Source organism: Rhamphochromis longiceps, linkage group LG3, assembly GCF_057381845.1.
Source record: "Rhamphochromis longiceps isolate RC_006_pf linkage group LG3, R_longiceps_female_GT1.1, whole genome shotgun sequence".
NCBI lineage: Eukaryota > Metazoa > Chordata > Actinopteri > Cichliformes > Cichlidae > Rhamphochromis > Rhamphochromis longiceps.
In genome coordinates, this window is record NC_140559.1 from 65,545,676 (window position 1) to 65,562,203 (window position 16,528).

Sequence of the window (16,528 nt, forward strand, 5' to 3'; positions counted from 1 at the left end):
AATATTGTAGATTTATGTATCTCTGTATTTTTTTGTGTGCTGTACATTTGTTTTGTTTTGCTTTTTCTGTCTCTTACAGGTGCAGCAATAGGCAATACAATGTGCATTCCTATTTGTGGAATACACGATTGCTTTTGTAATTGTATCATCGGATCTATACCCATAAGTTCTGGACACAGATGAAGAAAAGAGCTGAACTGTCAGCTGATCCCAACCAGGTGGTGAGTTGGATCAGGTGGCGGATAGTATGCCAGCACGCCTAAAGGTGGAGGTTATCCCCGCTGTTATGTTTTCCCCTGTTTGTGTCATTAACTAAGCAGGAGTTATACAGAGCCAGACAGATAAACACGTTAGCTGTTTACATTCAGGCTTCTTCTTTTTATTCATTATACCTCAGGAAGATACACACACATTACATGGTGACCACTACTGGCGATAGCTTGTATAACACATATATAACACCAGTGACGTGGCACCAGATAAATGAAAAAAAGATAGATTAATGTTTGTTTATGTTCACCTAATAACACTTGATACAGTGTAACAACAATTAATCATGAGGTAGGGACAGTACCTGAATCCTGAGCATGTGCGGAGTGCAACCCAGGAATCTGGATGTTTTCTTACATGGCCATGGTAAAAGCAATGATCCTGAAAGAGAAAAGATTTAGAAACATTATCTCCATCTTTCATTAGCAAAAAAGCTCTACAAAAATACAGAATTGTTTCTTCGGTGTGATGGATTGACCTGTTGGAGATTAGATTACTTTTGTTAGAGAGACTTCTGGATGTTATTCAGGATGTCACCATAGACAAAGTTGAACAGCTCCTCCTTTCACTTGGTTGCATCTGGCTGCACAACATCAGAGAAGTCTTTTAAGTCTTCACTGTTTTGAGTTTTGAGAAGTCATTTATGCTTGTAGTTTCTATAAATATAATTTGTTTTCCTTGTGGTTATGATTTTTCCTGATTCCCATATTGTTCTATTTCTGTATTGTTCTGTATGATTGATTTTAGGTTTGTTAGTTTCCTTTAACTCAGAAAATTTGCAACCTCGCCCATTCCATTGCAACCTCGCCCATGTCCTGTATATGGACATATTACCAGTACAGTTAAGGGTACCTTTCACCAGCTTCCATCCTCACCACTGCCAGCCAGCTCCTGTCCGCAACCATCCTTCTTTCTGTCTGTTCAGGAAGGCAGGTCTCACAGCAGTGGATTAAGAGTAGCAATTCCTCACCTGAGCAAGTGTTTGCTCCCATTCTCGTAAAAAAACTGTTCTTGTGACGCCACAGTTTTCCCCAGTGTTTTCCATCAACCGGAACAGTTTTCCCTCTGGTTATGTCTGGTTTATGTTGATTTCCTTTTAATGTGTTCAATACTTTTTCTGTCATTTCCTACTATTACACATTTTTACAGATATCTATGGTTTTTTGGGGGTTTTTTTTGTATGTGTGGATGTATGGTTTTTTTTTACTTACATCTGGTGAGAATTTAATACCAATAGCACATTTGGAAAGATATATACTTAGACAATTGAAATACACACACACTTAAATAAATACATATTGATTTATATATGTCCACAAAAATTACAGGAAGTCCTTGTCTGACTTGGACATAACTGACATTTGGCAAGTTGGGAGGGTGTGTTTTATTAATTTACATTAAACTCGGATCCAGATCATGCGAAACATTTCCTGTATTTCCTGCATCTTTTCAACAATTCAAATCACGTAACAAGGAAGTCACATCAACCAGGGCCTCGTTTGTCTTTACCAATGACTGTAGAAAACATGGACGACGCGACAGCACCTCCTCCCATTGTGCAAAAATGACTGACGACTCGTTCAGTTAAGGAAAATACAACCATGTCACTGTTATGAAAAAGACACACAGTTTAACATCTTATAGACACAGCTTTGACTAAGAACCCTCTTTTTATTCTTACTTTATGGCTTTAAAAAAATATCGAGATATATATCATATGTTGCCATCCAGTTAAAGAATATCAAGATATGATTTTTGGGTCATATCGCCCAGTCCTAATAGAGACTAGTAGTGGATTTTCAGTGTTTCCCTGTGTTTCAACAGCACAGTTGTATTTCTGACAGCATAAGAATGGCCTGCCTGGTGGAATTACTACAAAGAAGAGCTTTAGGGTGGGCCAAGAAGTGTTAAAAACTAAGCCCTGCTGACACCTCTAATTCTCGGGGACCCTTGGCTTTGTATTCACAATCCTAACCTTGACTAGTTTCACACTGGCATCTCTGGTTTGAGGACATGGCAGTGGTTTTCCATCAGGACAAGTAATCAGAATCAGAATATTTTATTAATCACCAAGGGAATTATGTGGTTACAGTTGCTCCAAGACAATATCAGGAAAAGACTGAACTAAAATAAATGATACCAATATATTACAAAGTTTACAAAATATAACAAATAGCTCAAATATATATAAATAGCTAAATAATTAATATCAAGAATATTACAGAGGTGAATATATGATTGACATTTTACTCTAAACTATAAGCTTGTTATTTTCCCTGTAGAGCATATGCAATAGGGTGTAACTACTGCACTGTGCATTAGGTGGAGGAGTTGTACAGGGTTAGAGTTAGCATTGATAGCCACAGGCAGGAATGATTTCATGTGTCATTTAGTGGTGCATTTGGGTGATCTTAGGCTACGTTCACACTGCAGGCGAAAGCGCATCAAATCCGACTTTTTTGACCCTATGTGACCCATGGTATGATAGTGATCATGGTATGACAGTGTGAACAGCACAAATCCGATATTTTCAAATCCGACCTGGGTCACTTTCGTATGTGGTACTGAATCTGATACACATCTGATGTTTTAGAAAGCGACTGCTGTTTGAATGGCCATGTCACAACTGACAGACGGCAATTATCAGCGCCCGAGAAGACATTGTGAATGCTTCCTGGCCATCCCGTGTAGATGTTAGTGAAACTGCTGGGAAGACAGCGCTGGAGAAACGTGAACATTATATTTGTACTGTATAATCTGCAGATTCTGACAGAAATCTGCAGCTATCCTTTGAAGCACCTGTTAAGTCTAATTGTTGAATGTTGCCATTGTGTTTCTTAAATTTGTATAGTCTTAGTTTAAGCAGTAGGATCAAAGCCATCTCTTTGATTCTGACCACCTCTCCAGCCACTCTGTGCTGGGGGAGGTTTTATTGTAGATACAGTGGGGCATAAAAGTATTTAGTCAGCCACCGATTGTGCAAGTTCCCCCACTTAAAATGATGACAGAGGTCAGTAATTTGCACCAGAGGTACACTTCAACTGTGAGAGACAGAATGTGAAAAAAAAATCCATGAATCCACATGGTAGGATTTGTAAAGAATTTATTCGTAAATCAGGGTGGAAAATAAGTATTTGGTCAATAACAAAAATACAACTCAATACTTTGTAACATAACCTTTGTTGGCAATAACAGAGGTCAAACGTTTACTATAGGTCTTTACCAGGTTTGCACACACAGTAGCTGGTATTTTGGCCCATTCCTCCATGCAGATCTTCTCGAGAGCAGTGATGTTTTGGGGCTGTCGCCGAGCAACACGGACTCCCGCCACAGATTTTCTATGGGGTTGAGGTCTGGAGACTGGCTAGGCCACTCCAGGACTTTCAAATGCTTCTTACGGAGCCACTCCTTTGTTGCCCGGGCGGTGTGTTTTGGATCATTGTCATGTTGGAAGACCCAGCCTCGTTTCATCTTCAAAGTTCTCACTGATGGAAGGAGGTTTTGGCTCAAAATCTCACGATACATGGCCCCATTCATTCTGTCCTTAACACGGATCAGTCGTCCTGTCCCGTTGGCAGAAAAACAGCCCCATAGCATGATGTTTCCACCCCCATGCTTCACAGTAGGTATGGTGTTCTTGGGATGCAACTCAGTATTCTTCTTCCTCCAAACACGACGAGTTGAGTTTATATATCAAAAAGTTCTACTTTGGTTTCATCTGACCACATGACATTCTCCCAATCCTCTGCTGTATCATCCATGTGCTCTCTGGCAAACTTCAGACGGGCCTGGACATGCACTGGCTTCAGCAGCGGAACACGTCTGGCACTGCAGGATTTGATTCCCTGCCGTTGTAGTGTGTTACTGATGGTGACCTTTGTTACTTTGGTCCCAGCTCTCTGCAGGTCATTCACCAGGTCCCCCCGTGTGGTTCTGGGATCTTTGCTCACCGTTCTCATGATCATTTTGACCCCACGGGATGAGATCTTGCGTGGAGCCCCAGATCGAGGGAGATTATCAGTGGTCTTGTATGTCTTCCATTTTCTGATGATTGCTCCCACAGTTGATTTTTTCACACCAAGCTGCTTGCCTATTGTAGATTCACTCTTCCCAGTCTGGTGCAGGTCTACAATACTTTTCCTGGTGTCCTTCGAAAGCTCTTTGGTCTTGGCCATGGCGGAGTTTGGAGTCTGACTGTTTGAGGCTGTGGACAGGTGTCTTTTATACAGATGATGAGTTCAAACAGGTGCCATTCATACAGGTAACGAGTGGGGGACAGAAAAGCTTCTTACAGAAGACGTTACAGGTCTGTGAGAGCCAGAGATTTTCCTTGTTTGAGGTGACCAAATACTTATTTTCCACCCTGATTTACGAATAAATTCTTTACAAATCCTACCATGTGAATTCATGGATTTTTTTTCACATTCTGTCTCTCACAGTTGAAGTGTACCTCTGGTGCGAATTACTGACCTCTGTCATCATTTTAAGTGGGGGAACTTGCACAATCGGTGGCTGACTAAATACTTTTTTGCCCCACTGTACATCCTATCTGAAAGATCTGGGTTTACGACCCTTTGGTCAGCAGGAGGTCTAACACACACACACACACACACACACACACACACACACACACACACACACACACACACACACACACAGTGTATACATTTACTAGAGATGGACCGATCCGATATTACGTATCGGTATCGGTCCGATACTGACCTAAATTACTGGATCGGATATCGGAGAAAAATAAAAAATGTAATCCGATCCATTAAATATCACGAAAGCACCTCGCAAAACTTGCAACACGCCGTAACTCACCTCAGAACGTTAGCAGTCGGAGCAGTATGCATCACGTGATAGAGCAGCTGTGGCATGCCGGACCTGTCGGTGGTCTGGATAGCATGTGGAGATTCGCTAGCAACCTGGCATTTCATCTCCGACAAAGTTATCCCCGAGAGAAGTAAAGCAAGTGTGTAAGTCCATCTCTGAATGTTTGTAAAGCATTCCTGCGTTAAGCTTAACAAGCGACTGCCTCTCGCTCTCCGGCTGCTACTTCAATCGTGAAACTGCTTAAATGATCAGCTGATCGGCTTTTCTGTCGCGAGTCCGTGTCTCTTGTTTGTTTTTGGCCCACTTTGCACCAGAAAGAGGAAACCAGCGGCTGAACAACAGCAGAACGTTTAAGCTTGATAAGCTGTTGTTAGAATTTATTTAATATTTCTTTCTACACCAGGATCTTTTTCTACGTAGCTGACGCTGGTAACTGTGCAGGGGCGGTTCTAGCAAAGTTTAGCCAGGGGGGCCGATAGGGCATGAACAGGGAAAAGGGGGCACAAAGACATACTTTTCTTTCTTATTCTCATTTAAAATGTCGAGCTTTTAATAAATAATTATCTGACACCCAAAGTTTTAATTTGATGTAAAATGAATAGAAGTCAATTACTGTATATAGTGACTATTAAGTCTAATATATACCCTAGTATGCTATAGTACTTTTTACTTTGGGAAGGTACCATCTGTGCAGTCTGCAATTTTGTTGAAGAAAGATGTTGAATCTATTTAATATTTCTTGAAAAATAATTGATTTCTGTGCATTTTTTTTCACACTGCATCAAATTAAGGTTGATTACGTCGATTAAGCATCATGAGGTGGCGCGTGAGGGGTGGTTCCTTATTTTTTATTTATTTCTTTTTGTTGTTGCTGGGAGTTGGAACCCTATTAGTTAGGTTGCTTAATATTTACGCTAAGTACTCTTTAAAATACCAGAATAGGGAGGATGGTGTAGGTCTAAGTTTATTAGATTGATCAGTATTGCTGAACTATGAAATATTTTTTTGTATACAGGTATAACAGAATAGCTTTAGTGTAGTTGTTGTTTTAAACTTGAGTATGAACTTGCAGACTTGCAAAATGCAGCAAGATATTTTAAAAAACAGTTTTGTTGATTAAAAAACACTATATCGGATTCATATCGGTATCGGCAGATATCCAAATTTATGATATCGGTATCGGTATCGGACATAAAAAAGTGGTATCGTGCCATCTCTAACATTTACATACAGTCCTTGTCTATGTAACCAAACGGGGTTGCAGGGGGAGGTGTTTTGTAAACTATTGTTTGACGTTTGTCAATAAAAGGCAGTGAGAGGAGGGCCACCATTGTGGTCATTTCGACGTGCTGGTCACAGATGGAAGGGCCTCCCTTGCGCAAGAAATCGATCGAACACTGTTGCCTTGTTTTTCTTTCATGGGAATAAGTCCTGGATACAGCGGGGTCTGAGTTTAGACCCAACATTAATTGGTCCTTCGAGCCGGAGTCCAAGAATTTCGCCGCACACTGAGGGGAGAGAGGACACGCCGCAGACTGTCGACGACCAGGCCGTTAGGATGCCTGACAAAGACCTGGAGTGTTAAATTCGTGACCAGGCCGGTGGAATAGCGTCTGAACTCCCCTCTTGGACGGCGACTGACGGGATTCTAGGACTCTCCTGTGAACGAAACGAAACTCAACGGTAAGCAATCGGAGAGCGTCTCTATAACCGTGTGAATGAATTTAGGATCCTAGATAGAAAACGCGTCACCGTGATTCTGCGTGAAACGTTTGAGTCCGGGGGAGCGCTGGTCACGAGAGCGCACGTGGACCCAAAACAATAGAGAGCGGCTACGGGCTGTGCGTTAAACGTGAGTCCGGGAGCGCGCTAGCCGCGTGAGAGAGACGCAGGCTTCTCCGCCATTTGGGGCGTAGAGAGTTCTCCGCCATTTGGGGCGTGGAGAGAACCTAGGTTTGGAGTCTGGAATCTCCGCCATTTGGGGCGTTGGAGAGTGTCCGAAGGTTGAATTCTCCGCCATATGGGGCGTTTGAGAGTTTTCAACAGAGAGCGCTAGCTGTGCGTGCAGACGCAAGCGATAGGCCTATGTTGTGTGTGTGTGCGGGCCAGACGTGGTCTGCGTGAGTGTGGCTGATTGTTGTCTTGTAATGGAGAATAAAATGTGTAAGTCTGCCTTAGAAGGAGATGTAAAATTTATGGAGAAATTTTCACCAGGCAGCACGCAGTATGTAGGTTGTTGGTGTAAGAAATATGGATTTGAAGGGACATTAGTGGAAGTTAAGTGTAAAATGCTGGTAGAAAGAATAGCTGTAAGTGTAGCAGGTAACACAGGTAAAGCGAAGCAGAGGAAGGAATTGCAGTTAGCAGTTGTTAAGTTGTGGCTGGAGCAGACTCAGAAGAGGAGAGAAGCACAGAATGTTAAAAGAGCAATATTGCAAGCAGTAGTTGTGAAACCTGAGGATGAAACAGCTCAATCCACTGCAACTACTTTAGAACAACACCGTAGAAAAGCATTAGGAAGAGCAAGAATGTTAGCAGAAAGTAGAGCCAGAGAAGAGTGTGAGAGAGCAGAGGCAGAGGTGGAGGAGAAATTAAAGGCTGAGTATGGAGAGACATTAGGAGCAGCATTGAGTCCAAGACAGAGTAGGCAGGGTAGGAAACAGAAAGTAAAGTTAGTGAACACAAACGTTACAACTACATATCCATCCCTGACACAACACAAAAAAAAAAAAAAAAACATATGGTGTTTCTGTAACAGAGTATGAAGATGAAGAAAGTTTTTCTCCTGATCAATTCCGCGAGTGTGAGAGTGTCTGACGTCATGGTGTGTGTGAAAGGTATCCAGCTGGGGCAGACGTGATTCTGCAGGTCACCTGCCCAGTGGACAAAAAGAAATAAAATAGTTGTGTGGATGAATGATAGCACGAAGAGTGTTTGGTGTTTCTCAGTCTGAAACAGCTGTAATGCTATTTTCTGTTTTGGAGAAAAGTACAGTTAAAGAAGAAAAACAGAGAGAGATGTGTGTTGTTTTAAGCAGTGATGAGAATAATGAAAGTGTGATGAGAGATGAACATAAAAACATACTGATTTTCATGTATGGTTAATGCAAAATGCATTAACCATACATGCATATACACATACAATGATACTCATGAAGACCAGACAGCATCGTAAGCATGAGATTCTGTTTGTCATCTTGTCCAAGTCACCAGTGAGATGAAAGTGATACATAGACTAGTGGACTGAATATTATAGGAGGACAGATGGTTGCATCATAGAGGAGAAAACAGAATGCTGATGAGAGGTCTTAAATGAGTGAGTTGAGTGAGCTGATTGTGAGTTTCTGGTGTGTGAAGAAGTTTTACCATGACACACGAGAAGAAACTTATTATGTGCTAAGACAACAGGGTTAAGCTGTATGTTGTGTGTATGGCTGATTGGATGAATGTTTGAGATTAAACTGGCTGTTTGATTTGTCTTTTATTACTAAAGTTGAACCTGCCAATTGGGTTGTTACGATTTATTCCCCTGGCATGAAGAACACGTGTCATGACTTAAACAAGGCCTTTCTTTCCTTTGATTTCCTTTATTTTCTTTCTTTTATTTTGTTACTTTCATGGTGCACTGAAAGTTTTGTTTGATGATCTCTGTTTGAGCAGATCTGCACGATTAGAACCGAAGCGTCGTCGAGAAAACTGTTGCAAAGTGAGCTTCTCCAAAATTAAAATGGGCTCTTATTTGGGACAATCAGGAAACAAGTTCCTGTCCAAAAGGATTCAACAAGGAAATCCAGTCTAAATTATTTTTCTTTTTGAAATGACGTTGTTTTGCTGAGCGTGGAAACGAATGCGACGATAATTTCCACAATTAGCAAAAGAAGGAATCACTGAGTGAATGAGTGAGAATTTTAAAATAAATGGGGAACTGACTGACTGACAAAAGCTGACAAGACTGACTGACTTAACACCATTCTGTGAAGTCAACCCCCACCTGATAAAGGTGTGGATGTATCTCTGTGTGTGTCTCTGTTGCAGGAGCAGAAGGAGACCACAGGATTCCTCCTGTGGGTCACATGACTATGTGAACTCTGAAAATTTAACCTTTTTAGTTTAAATTCTCTGTCTGTGAATTTACCATGTGTGTGTTATTCATAGGCTTGTGTTGCTCACAGAGATAACTGTGACAAAGTATGCATACGCCTGCACAAGCGCTGATATTTGCATTTTCTTTTCTTACAGCATGCCAGTTCTTCATGTGAATTGATGATGCGATTTATACCAGGACAACTGGTTGATGTTCTTTCCCACTACAGGATTTCTGGGTTTATATGTGAATGACATTCTTTCCACGGCTAGGGATGGCTAACTTTATGGTGTTTTTATGGCACCTCTGGAACCTGTTGACCTGTGTCTGACCTCCATCTGACCACAGTCAATGTGTATTGCTAATGTTTGTTTCTTTGAGAATGCTGTGGAGGATTCGGCAGAAGCGGAGAAGTGACATGAGTAAAACAAATAAGAGATTACGGTGTTTATGGAATAGTTTATTATGGGCTCATTTGCTGGCCACTTTTGGACCCATAATAATATATGAGTGGAGTGACTTTGCTTAAGAGAAGTCACCAATTACATTAATGTTAACTGAGCACATGGGATGATCCATGTTTGAGGCGAATTATGGTAATAATAGTGATTTAATGATTTGAGAAAACCTGCACATGACACTTGTCTCGCTGATGCTGAATGCTTGTTACCCTTGTGATATACTTGTTTATACGTGTGAAGTTTGATTTTATTTCCAGATCTTGAGTATGCAGGCTCCTGGTGGAGCCAGTTTTTAAGGCAGGGATCCAGGTTTGGTGAGTTGACGCATGAGAGTGTCCATGCGTCAAGAGGTGGGGTCCAGAAGTAACATTAAACAATGTTTTCTATTATTGTTGCAGTGATTTGTGTGATTAGCTGTTTATTTACAAGTATTAAACCTATGCAAGTGGTGCATCCATGTTCAGATGAGGCTTTGATGGCCTATAAGTGAAGTTCACTGATTACAATGTGGAATAACGTTGAGATGTTAAATAATTTGGAACAAATTATGGGGAAAAATAGGAGTTTAATGAGTTTAGAATAAACCTGCAATGATACTTGTCTCTGTGATGCTGAATACTTTATTACTCTTATGATCTATAGTTGGTTGCAAATGTGAAGTTGTTTTAAATTTAAGACTTTGTCTTCTAAGATACAGGAGCTGGGAGTTAAACAAGCTGAACATTTAAGTGCTGATTAATGTTTTACACAGGGTTACAGCTTGGAGTGAAGCTGCTCCAAGGGACCAACCCTGGAGATTGTTTTAGGGAGACGGTGCAACACTCTTGTACATGTCTCATTGGGGAGTTGACACATGGCGAAAGCCGTGTGGCGAGAGGAGTGTCATTTTTTCAATTTGTAGATGTCGTGGGGTGCCATGACGAGAAGGAGTGGCTGAGAGGATCGCCCACAAAATGGAACCTGAGGGAGCGTGCCAAGCTCCAAAAAGTGACAGTGCAGAGGAGGTCCAGCGATGGACTTGTGGTTCTGTGAACAGCACAAATGCAAGATGATTCTGTTTCTCCGCAGGAGCAGAGTCTGAAGTCTGGAGATTGGATGATGATAAGGCCATGGAGAGGAAGTGCTGGTCCAGTCCACGATGGAAAGGTCCATATCGGATGCTGCTGACGACGACCACAGCAGTGAAGATTGCTGGAAGGAACACTTGGATATATCAAGCGCACTGCAAGAAGGTGACACACATCCAGGCCAGCTCGGAGTAAGTGGCAGGAAGACCGGGAACAAAGGGGGGGGAAAGCCTCCAGGGCCCCTCGTCTCAATCCGGTGAAGAAACCAACTGAGCCACAGGTACTCATCAGAATGGCTGGGAATGTGCTGTGCATCTTCTTGTGCCTGTGGACCCTGAGTGGGATGACAGGGAACGCACTGGAACAGAGCAAACCACACCCAGTACCTGCATGGGTTTTCAACAACTACTGGTGGCAGTTTAAGAACACAACCGCTCACATAAACAACGAGACCAATGGTTATGCTTGTGATGCCACTGGCTACATATTCTTCTGGACTGTGGCCCTATAGCATCACTGAGAGCGAGACAGTTTGTTTGGTTGCTTTGGCAACACATCCAGGAACACTGCCAACTTTTCAACTGCTCTGAACCTGAATGGAAGGTTGATTCACCAGTAGCTGGGAAGGTGAACTGCTCTGGTAGGACAGACCTGCTCGTCTGACTCAAAGAATATGACTTGCTGCAGGACATTATACAGTTAAACGAACTGGAAACAGGCCAATTGCCTATGTGTATGAAGGACAATGGATTAGCCCAAGTTGGAGATTAACCATGGAACATGGCAACATCACCTATTCTTTTGTCTTCTGCAAGAAGGATGTAAACAGAGAAGCCTTTTGTCTACATTTACATCATGAACACTTGAGGTTTTGAGCCAAGAAGATCAAAACACCTTGATCCAATTTCCTTTACAAAGCTTTTTCTGTGGTGACAACAGGACAGGAGAAGAGTCGTAAATGCAGATAATTCACCAGTTGACTCTAACCCCCACAGGATGCCTACAGTGAGAAGATTTGGGGGGTTGATAGGAGTCATAAAGAAGGGTGTTGACCAGGCTGCAACTTTGAAGTTAGCTGAGAGCCACATGGACAAACAATAAAGTCAACTGATGTGGTTAAATGCCTATGTCTGTATACAGATGGATTGTAGAGACATATGATTTTTGAGAATGATGATTCTTCTTGTTTGACCTTTGACATTCAGTTGTTTACTTGAAGAAATACATAATGAATTGCACGACAGGAGTAGATCTGCCACAAGGCTGGATAGCTTGGTTACCTGGTCCTTGGTGGCATCTTCTTTTGAAAATAGTAATTCCTGTTTTTGAACTGTTGATACTGATTTGCTTATGTATAGGATGTAGTTTACTGTGTATGAATGAAATCTATACTAACACTGTCCAAACAAAGGGTGCATAAGTTGAAATTCAAGTATACAATGACAAAAAGGAGGGAAATGTTAAGTCTAATTGTTGAATGTTGCCATTGTGTTTCTTAAATTTGTATAGTCTTAGTTTAAGCAGTAGGATCAAAGCCATCTCTTTGATTCTGACCACCTCTCCAGCCACTCTGTGCTGGGGGAGGTTTTATTGTAGATACATCCTATCTGAAAGATCTGTTTCTTTTGATGTAAGCTTCCTGGGTTTACGACCCTTTGGTCAGCAGGAGGTCTAACACACACACACACACACACACACAGTGTATACATTTACATACAGTCCTTGTCTATGTAACCAAACGGGGTTGCAGGGGGAGGTGTTTTGTAAACTATTGTTTGAAGTTTGTCAATAAAAGGCAGCGAGAGGAGGGCCACCATTGTGGTCATTTCGACGTGCTGGTCACAGATGGAAGGGCCTCCCTTGCGCAAGAAATCGATCGAACACTGTTGCCTTGTTTTTCTTTCATGGGAATAAGTCCTGGATACAGCGGGGTCTGAGTTTAGACCCAACAGCACCGCTCCTCTAAAACAGCAATAAGGATAGTAGTAGTAGTATAGTAGTAGGCCATATGTAAATAACAAAATAACTTTATAACTTAAAGCAAAATTGGGAAACGTAAAGTCCGCAACAAGTCTTTATATTAAGGGCCATCAGTCAAACAATACTGTTTGGTCTGGGTCTAAACAGAGCGCGTTGTGTGTGATGTCTTCTTTTGGGCATGTGGGCCGCTTTGAGGATTCACACTAGAGCGCGTTTGCGGTCACATTTTATTTGTAGTGTGAACAAGCAGACAAAAAAAGTCAGATTTGATCAAAACAATCTGAATTGAGCATTAAGACCTGCAGTGTGAACGTAGCCTTTGTCTCTCACTGAACGTTCTCCTATGACTGTCCTGCATATCATGAAGTGGGTGGGAGGTTTTGTCCAGCATTGTCCTTGTCTTAGACAACATCCACCTCTCCAACATCACCTTAAGGGAGTCCAGCTCTGTCCCAACAACATTCTTGGCCTTGTGAATTAGTTTACTGAGTCTATTGGCATCTGAGACCGTCAACCTGCCGCCCCAGCATGCAACAGCATAGAGGATGGCACTGGCCACAACAGACTCATAAAGAAATCTCCTGAGCATTGTCTGATAGATATTAATGGACCCCAGCACAGCTGGACTGGCCATCGGGCATTTTCCTGGTGGGCCATTGGTGATTTTTTGTTGTTATGGGCCGATGTTTTTTGTTTTGTTTTTTGTTTTGTTTTGTTTTTTTTTTGGGGGGGGGGGGGGGGGGGGTTGTAACGGTTTAAAAAAATGAAAGGTGGTGGATTGGCTAATTGGTCATGATCGACTCTGGGCTGGCACAATTACAGCCCCCCCCTTGCTCGGGCAACGGCTCTGAAAGCAATCTTATCACAGACAAAGACAAGAAAATGGTGAACAAAAAGTGAAAAGGAGGTGCGGAAAAAATAAGGGCCAATAAGAAACAAGCCCTTCAGGCAGGTGGTGGCTATGGCGGAGCTTCCACAGATTCAGTAACATTAGTAAGTGGTGGAGGCCAAGAGGTAGATGAGGGAAAGGGAAGGCAGGAGGAGGGGAGACCCAAGGTCGCTGGGCAGAGGGGCAGGGGAACTGAACTTCAGGTAAGAAGTTATGAACTGCAGCCAATCTGGGTCAGATATAAACCAAGCTTAGGTGTATTTTATTTTCGCTGTGCTAACGTTACGTTTTACAGTCAGTTACAATGACTCGTACTGTGTAGTAGCTAGCATGACAGAGTTATATATATATATATATATATATAAATATATATATATATATATATATAAATATATATATATATATATATATATATATATATTAGGGGTGCAACAATACTCGTATCGATATTGAACCGTTCGATACAGTGCTTTTGGTTCGGTACACATATGTATCGAACAATACAAAATTTTTAATTAATTTTATCAACTTTCCTTCTGACGATGCTGTCTGTGTTGAGTGCTCAGTGGATCTGCGCTCGACAGTACAGCCTAGGCGGAGTAGTAGAACGCAGATTCACTGAGCACAGGGCAAGCTAGGAGACCGAAGTTAAGCTCTCCTTGCAACATGGCAAATTGAAACCCCCCCCTCCCCCATTCAGATCTGGCGTTTGGAACTATTTTGGTTTTCATGTGACGTATGACCCTGAAGGTAAGCGCGTCATGGACAAAAGTAAAACACTATGTCGGATGTGCCACGCAATGCTCAATTATATTGGTGGGAACTAGTGCGTTAGCGCATTTTTTTTGTATCGAAAAAATATCGAACTGTGACACCAGAGTCGATATGTTTTCGATACAAAAAAATGTTCATGCTTTTTTAATTTGTCATTTATTAAAATAATAAATATATATTTTAACTCAAACGTACAGTTTTTAAATTTAATGTTGCTGAAACAACAAAGGGATAAAATAATAAGTCAATCTAATCGAGACATCACTCATCTTTGGAAAAGAGAGTTTATTACAGAGAAATGTCTCTTTCCAAAATAAAAGCTATACTATACACTTCTTCTGGGCTATATTCTCAGCAGCATATTAAACATATCAGGTCCCCATAAGGAGAATCACATGCTTACGGCTGTCTAAATGACTCGGGTAAAGTTTGTAGCATGCGTGCTTGTTGTTTTTGTCTGCTTCCACCTGTCTTTACACTAGGATGATGTCGGCGTAAATGTGCAGTCATATTCATTTTGTTCCCACCCGTGACGTTAACGCCACAACACGGCAAATCTCTGTTAACGAGCTACGGCGTATCGCCTCGTGCGTGTTAACGAGCAAACTGCGCTAACGCAGTAGTTCCCACCCATGTAATTGAGCATTGCGTGGCACATCCGACATATTGTTTTACTTTTGTCCCTGAGATGCTTACCTTCAGGGTCATGCTTCACATGAAGACCAAAATAGTCCCAAAGGCCAGATCTGAATGAGGGTGGGGGAGGTTCAATTTGCCATGTTGCAACGAGCTTAGCTTCTGTCTTGTTAGCTTGCCCTGCGCTCAATGGATCTGCGCTCGACAGTGCAGCCAAGGCGGAGTAGTCGAACGCAGATCCACCACCCACGCTCAACACAGACAGCATCGTCAGAAGAAAAGTTAATCAATTAAAAATGTTGTATTGTTCGATACATATGCATAGCGAACCGACAGCACTGTATCGAACGGTTCAATATCGATACGAGTATCATTGCACCCCTAATATATATATATATATATATATATATATATATATATATATATATATATATATATATATGCTTCCCAAACAAATACACATGTGCTGTCACGGTTCTGGGTCCGTTGGACCCAGTATTTTGAGTTCATTATGTTTTGGTGCTTTTGCATCATGGATTTTCCTTTGTTTCTCTGGTTCTTGGTGTTTTTCCATATTATGATTTATGATCTGATACTGTTGTGATTATGATTATCATTTAGTAGCCTTTGGTCAGTGTCAAGTCTGTCTCTGTCTAGTCTGTGTCTTAGTAAAGTGTGTTTTGTTTCCTGTTTTACTTTGAAGGTTCTTGTTCCTGTCTGATGTTAGTGTGTGCAGCTTTGTTCCCCCTGTCTCGTTAGCCCTGATCTCTCCCAGCTGTGTCTCCCTCCTGTTGCCGATTCCCCCGTTACTACCCTGTGTATATAAGCCCTGTGTTTTCCCATGCTCGGTGTCGCGTCGTACCATCAGATTATGCCTGTGTGTCCTTGGTCTCAGTGTTCCATCATCACTTCATGTTTGTTTTCCTGCCAGCAATAAAGCTGAGGTTTTTGAGTTTCAATTCCGTGTTCGAGTCCTGCATTTGGATCCTCATCTCTGCCTGCCCGCACACAGAGCCCTGACATGTGCGGCTTGGCACTTGTGCTGTACGTAACAAGTCACGTGACGTGACGCTGCGGCTGTGATTGGTTCGGCTCTGCGCTACTTAATTTGGATTGGCTGTTCTTTTTTTTTTTTTTTAAGAGGACAAGAGAGATGAGGCCTATCGCAATAGTTTAACTTTTCTATCGAGAAAAAGTTATTTCGCAATACATATCGTTATCGTTCTATCGCCCAGCTCTAACGGAGCAGTACAGTGTTCAAGGAGTCCTATCACAGGGTTAATCTGTAGGAGAAACAAACCCAAGAAGAGACAAGACACAGATGCTTCAATCCAATAGGTGAGACATGGTGGTGCGCCAAGCATGATGCCCTCCAAAAAATCTTTGTGGACATTTTGGAAAACCAGATGATGATGCCCTCTTTGTTGATGCAGTGCTCACGCTGGAAGATTAAAAAGAGGGAAAAAGAAAAGCCAGCTGTTTATGCCAAAGCACAAGGCTTTAAAGAGTGTCTCTTGAAGCATGAAACTGTG

The 16,528-nt window shown here is 41.9% G+C and overlaps 1 protein-coding gene across 4 annotated transcripts in view; it reads right to left on the reverse strand.

Moving 5' to 3' along the window:
- Nucleotides 1-16,528, reverse strand: part of adam19a (ADAM metallopeptidase domain 19a) — a 107,095-nt gene that overhangs the window by 43,357 nt on the left and 47,210 nt on the right. For 2 of the 4 annotated variants that reach the window (XM_085400723.1, XM_085400724.1), the window contains one exon: nt 575-651. In XM_085400723.1, the coding sequence (XP_085256849.1) occupies nt 575-651 (77 nt within the window). Of the gene's footprint in view, nt 1-574; nt 652-767; nt 3,284-16,296; nt 16,438-16,528 lie in introns of those variants that run through there. The other 2 variants (XM_085400725.1, XM_085400727.1) reach the window with 2 other exon arrangements.